The sequence below is a fragment of the Galeopterus variegatus genome, unplaced genomic scaffold (genome assembly GCF_000696425.1).
Source record: "Galeopterus variegatus unplaced genomic scaffold, G_variegatus-3.0.2 Scaffold1720, whole genome shotgun sequence".
In the NCBI taxonomy this organism is placed as follows: domain Eukaryota; kingdom Metazoa; phylum Chordata; class Mammalia; order Dermoptera; family Cynocephalidae; genus Galeopterus; species Galeopterus variegatus.
In genome coordinates this window covers 64751-70694 of record NW_007727831.1, presented here as the reverse complement: position 1 = coordinate 70694, position 5944 = coordinate 64751, and the positions used below count along the sequence as shown (strand labels likewise).

The following is a 5944-nucleotide window of genomic DNA, read 5'->3' as shown; positions in this document are numbered from 1 at the left end:
CGCACCTCGCTCAGCCAGTGAGCGGGAACCGGTCTGTATGTGGGATCCGAACCCTCGGCGGGAGCGCCGCCGCGCTTCCCAAGCTGCGCACTTAGCACAGTGCGCCACCGGGCCGGCCCTAATGGTGTCTTTTAATTGGGTTTCACTCTCTCTCTGTCTTTTCAATGGTTTGCTGCTGCTGTATGGAAATACAGTTGATTTTTGTATCTTGACCTTATATCTCAACATTTTAAAATTTATTTTCTAGTAGCTATGGACTAGATCTGTTAGGATTTTCTACATAAACAAAGAGGTCATCTGTGTATAGAGAGAGTTTTCCTTTTTCCTTTCTGATTTTTATGCTTTTGCTTCTTTATCTTGCTTTACTCTGCTGGCTGGGGCCTCCAGTGCCAGTTGACTAGAAAGGGTGATAGTACATACCCTTGCCATGTTCCCAGGTTTACAGGGAAAGGGTTCAATATTCACCATGGAGTATGATGGTAGCTGTAAACTTTCAGTAAGGGATCTTCACCAGACAGCCTTCTATTCCTATTTTTCTGGAAGTAACATAAATGGATGTTGAATTTTATCACATGCTTTTCCAGCATGTTCATTCCTTGAAAAGATTAATAAAGCTTTTATTTCCTTTTGTCTATGTTATTTGTGTTTAATTTGCCTGTTTTGGGGTTTTTTTTCCTACCTTCTTAAGATGAACACTTAGACCACTGATTTTAAATCTTTTATCTTTTTAAATATGAAACGTTCCCTGTAAGCATTGCATTGCTTTCACTCCATCCCACAAATTTTGACATTGTATCTCATTATCAGTTTTAAATATTTTCTTATTTTTCTGTGTATTTCTTAATTTCCAGATATTTGCTTTAAATAACCATATGTACTTCTTATATACTTTTCATTTTGAAATAACTTCAAACATATGGGAAAGTCACAAGTACAACTTAAATAACCGTTTGTTCTGGGACTATTTGATATAGTAACTTGCCAACTTGATGCTCTATTCACTCCCAAATACTGTTAGGTGTTATGCATATATATATATATATATATATATATAGAGAGAGAGAGAGAGAGAGAGAGAGAGAGAGAGAGAGATTCATTCCTGTGTAATCACAGTTTACCTATTAAAATTAAGAAATTGTATTTGATACTTTATCATCCAGTCCTCAGACTATGTTCAAATTCTAATTGTTTGTATATGATAGTATGGACAAAAAAACCCTCCAGTTCAGAAACACTTGTTGCATTTAATTGTCACATTTCCCTTGTTTTTTTACAGTCTAGAACAGTTTCTTAGCCTTTGTTTGATTTTTATAATCTTGACACTTTTTTTTTTGTTTCATGGAATTAAATGGATTTATTTGGAGAGAAAAATTATTTGAAGGGAAAAGAAATACGGCAGTATTGGGATTGATGACACTAGGACATGACCTTGTCTCTGATGGGTTCAGGAAAAAAGACTTCATTGAGCAAGGGATGTGTAAACTGAGATCTGAAAGATTGAGTGGCCAGTAATTGCAGGGTCAAATAGAAGGACTGGTATGTCCAATGGCCTTATAACAAAATAGAGCATGGGGTTTTTGAAGAACCCAAAGTAGGCCAGTATTGCTGGAGAACAGATGGCGAGGAGAGCTGGTGAGCACGTTCAGAAAGGTGGTGAGCAGCTTCGTATCTTATAGGCCATGTTTTATCCTTAATCTAAGAGCATTATTTATGTTTGTGTTTGAAAAGACTCATGTAATTATGGTATGGAAAATGGACTGGAAGGGTGTCAGGATGACTGCAGGAGGAACTGTTGGGGGTCTGTTGCTGCATTCCAGGTGAGAGGTAATGATAGCTGGACCAGGGTCATGGTGGAAGAGAGAAAGGAAGGTGGAAAATTTGGGGAATTATTAAGGAAGTAATATCAAAAGGTCTTTTGTTGGGGGTCTGTTGCTGCATTCCAGGTGAGAGGTAATGATAGCTGGACCACAGTCATGGCAGAAGAGAGAAAGGAAGGTGGAAAATTTGGGGAATTATTAAGGAAGTAATATCAAAAGGTCTTGGTGATGCGTTGGAGTTGAGTGGAAAAGACAGGAAGACATCAAGAACGTCTCCTGGGTTATGCATTTGCCTAATTGCATGGACAGAGGGTTTCATTTACTGAAATATGGAATACTGGAAGAAGCCGAGAGCTGAGAATGAAGAATTTGAGCTCAGGTTTGAACATGTTGAAAAAGACATGTGATTGACAGAGCCAAGTGGATACTGACTAGGCAGTTAGGTATGTGGAAAATTCAAAGGAATGCTCTGTGTTGAAGTTACGCATTTGGCAACTGGAGCAATGAGAATAAGATTGTATTGGACTTAATTCAGCAAACAAGAGTAACAATGATATCTGCCGTGGACATATCTTATCTACGGAAAACATGTATTCTACATATGCTACGGTTTGAGTCCAAGGGTTTAGACTCTCCTCACCCCTGGTTTATGTTAATTCTAGCCCTACCAATTACTCCTGCCTACTCTTGTATTACTCCTTACAGACGTGGAGGGAAAATAAAATCCATATTTAAAAAATTTAATTTTAAACTGTATTTGTAAATTTTGTCCTCAGAAATGAAAATATTATCTACAGTGTAAGTAAAGGAAGACTTCCAAGTCATAACTCACTGATCTAAAATGTTTATTTTAGATTAGGGTTACTAATCATAAATTCACCTTTTATTCTCTGTTGAAGGAACAGATTACAAAGCAAATGAACAATAAAGATAAGATAGCAAATAAAATGTTTGCCTAGGTAAGGAACTGGACCTGTAAATCACCTTAGAATGCTTTGTTTATATACCAGTGACACAATAAGCAGAGACTAGACTGATGCTTTGACATGCTGTTTACAAACTAGTTCTCTTTAAACAACCCTCATTCAGGTCATGACTTTTTAGCATAGTTCCCAGAAAGGTATGTAGAGTAGATTTTCTGATATGGGATGTTGTTATTCTGAATGCCTTATATTTCTGTACATCTAGTTTACCATAGCAATGGATTCTTGTTGATGAATTTTAGGTTTTTGAATTGCCTTCTGAAGAAAGGAATGATTATCTAATGCTCAGATTAAGGAGGAAAGTAGAATGAACATCTGTTGAATACCTACCTTGTTCCAGATTGTTTGCCATCTGTCATAAATACATTGACTTTAAAAAAAGCAAAACAAAAAACAGTCCTCACAGCCACCTAATACTTTTGTTGTGATTACCCTCATTGGTGTATTTTCCTCTAATTTGGTGTTGAGGTCTCTCTCAGGAGAGGGGCTAACTAACTCTGCCCCAGGGGGCTTCATGGAACTTGGTCATGGCTGTTGACAATGTACCTCTCGTGGGCTATTTCTTTATCCTGGTGGACAGCCTAACGCCTAAGTACTTGACTCGTGACCAAGTGTCCCCTCGTAGGAAGCTTTTTTGTCCTAGCAGATGCCCTTGTGGCTCTTGTCTGACCTGTCTCCAGTTTATCCCTTCCAAGACAGCCACTCTCTAGGAAAGCCCTAACCAGGAAAGAAGTTAGGTTTGGGTGTCAGGTTAGGTGAGACCCAGAGGAAGCAACTCAGCAAAATGCCTGAAATACCAGAAGCAGTGCATGACTTACAGATCCCAAGAGAAGAGGACAGCATGCTTTGCAGGGCCAGTAGGAAGAGGGGAGCTGTCCAGGACACACACACTCAGGCAGCAGGTAGGGAGCTTGAGAGGAAGAGGGAGGGACCTGTGGGCCAAGCCTTTAGTGGGGTCAAGGGCATCACCCCAGCAGACTTCCCCTGGAGAGTGTGATTGTGGGTTTAGAGCAAATGGGCACAGGTTCTGTGGAGTCACACCATGACTGAGAGGTGGTCACTGTGGTATACCTGTGCAGTCTGTGTAGGGTGCGGGGTCAGTGGAGCGAGCCAATTGGGTTGTGTCAGCTGTCCCACTGAGAGCTGGTCACCAGGAGGTGACTGGATAAAGCCAATATATGGAGCAACCACACTAAGGAAATAGAGGAGGTAGGGAACTAAAAACTGTGTCAAGAGTGACTAAGCCCTGTCTTTGGTATGAGGAAGTTAAACCTGGATTCTAAATGGATGCCGAAGCAACATAAAATTATAGGAATTCACTACACCCATTTTGCTGGAGAACACTGAGGCCTAGAGATATCTTAAAACTAAACAAAATCATTCAGCTAGTATGTGGTGGCACTGGGATTTGAGCCTGCATCTGAGTGATTAAAAAACCTTTTTATGTTCTATTAAACCATGTTTTTTCTATTATGGTTTTAGTTTAAATATTCATTTTGTATCATTTTTTGAAATGGGTAGTCCAGATATGGCTAATATTTAGCTCTGTGGCAAAGAAAATTACCTTATTTAAGTCTGCCAATTAACCTTATGCTACTAAAAAATATTTTAAAATCTGACTCATTTTAAAAATACAATGTAGACTTTTCCTTCTTTCTTGTAGTTCTTTCCTGTAATTACTGTAGAAAAAAAAGACAATCATAATATATTGTTTACTGATATTTCTTATTGTCTGATATGCACAGATCCACAGATACACACCTTGTCCTATCATACAGAACATGTTCTAAGGTTCTCTTGATGATGTCATTTGACAGAAGGTGAGCTTGAGGCAGAGTGGTTGCAAGATGTGGGGTTATCGACTCTGATCTCCGGTGATGAGGAGGAGGACGGCAAAGCCTTGCTCTCTACGTTGACTCGCACCCAAGCAGCTGCAGTGAAAAAGAGATATAACACCTATACCCAAACCATGAGGAAAAAGAATAAGCAATCTGTCAGGGATGTCAGAGACATCTTTGGAGTCAGTGAATCTCCTGTAAGTAATGAACATGGCTCATAAGGTGTCTGGTTTGATTGCGGGGTGGGGTGGAGAGTGTGGGGCTGGAAAAATACCGGAAAAGGCTGATTCCATTCTCATTTTCAGAGCAAACTAGAGCAGACAGCACAGTGCAAAATTTTACAAATTTCTTATCTGCCATATAGCTATCTCCCTCAATACTAAATTTGTTCTCTTCTTTGTTGAAGTTGGAGAGTAACCTTTTGGCAATGGAGCAAGTCTGTGGATGGGATCCACAGAGCCTTTACATAAGTCCAAGCACTGCATGGAAACTCTGTGGTCAGGCAAAGAGCCAGGGGAGTGGGCCTAAGTATTGTAAACAAGTCCAAGTGGTTTGCTTTAAATGGGGGTGGGGAGGAGAGAGTGGCGAGGGTGGACTTTATGTTCAGATAAATTAAAGTGGTTAAAAAAAAAAGATACCAGCATTAATTAAGTGGGTGAAATAATGATTCAAAAAACTGTAAGGGAAGCATCACATGTTCTATGAGAAATGGCTGGTTGAAATTCCAGCTTACCCTTAGCAGTTTCATGGCCACAATTTTACTTCTGAGGCTATTAGTCATATTCTCCTATTTCCACGTTTGTTTTACTGTTAGCTCTGCCGTACAACTTATTCGTCCACTCATTCATTGCACCATTGCAATGTTGTATTGCAGTAATTGCATTTTGATGCAACAAAAACTTACTGAATACATTCTCTGAGCAAGGTCCTATATTTGGTTCTGTACAGATAGAATTCTTGGAACTTTGGGAGTAATTAGTATTAATATATAGAATCTAGGAAATTTGATATTCTGCAGCGGTTACAGATAAGTTGCCTGGAGCAAGTTAGTTGATCACTCTGATTTAGATTTCTCATCTGTTTAATTGTATTACCAATAATGACATAAACTTCAAGGATATGGCATAGAAGTCAAGGTGGAAGATAGTATATGCAATTTGAGTTACTTTAGGTTGCCCATAAATTATCTCTTCTCTTAGATATATTAATCACATGGGTAGTTGCCAGGGCAACTCATATATGCCTAGTTAACCTTTGCATTTGTGCTGATAGCATCCTAGAATAACACTATCATTTAAAACTTTCT

General features: G+C 39.1%; 1 protein-coding gene across 1 annotated transcript in view; it reads left to right on the top strand.

Moving 5' to 3' along the window:
• The window catches only part of ARHGAP28 (Rho GTPase activating protein 28), a gene marked incomplete at its 3' end in the record, with an annotated part of 75843 nt that overhangs the window by 6312 nt on the left and 63587 nt on the right, over positions 1-5944 (top strand). The window contains 1 exon segment of the mRNA XM_008578569.1: positions 4618-4835. Coding sequence (XP_008576791.1) covers positions 4618-4835 — 218 coding nt within the window.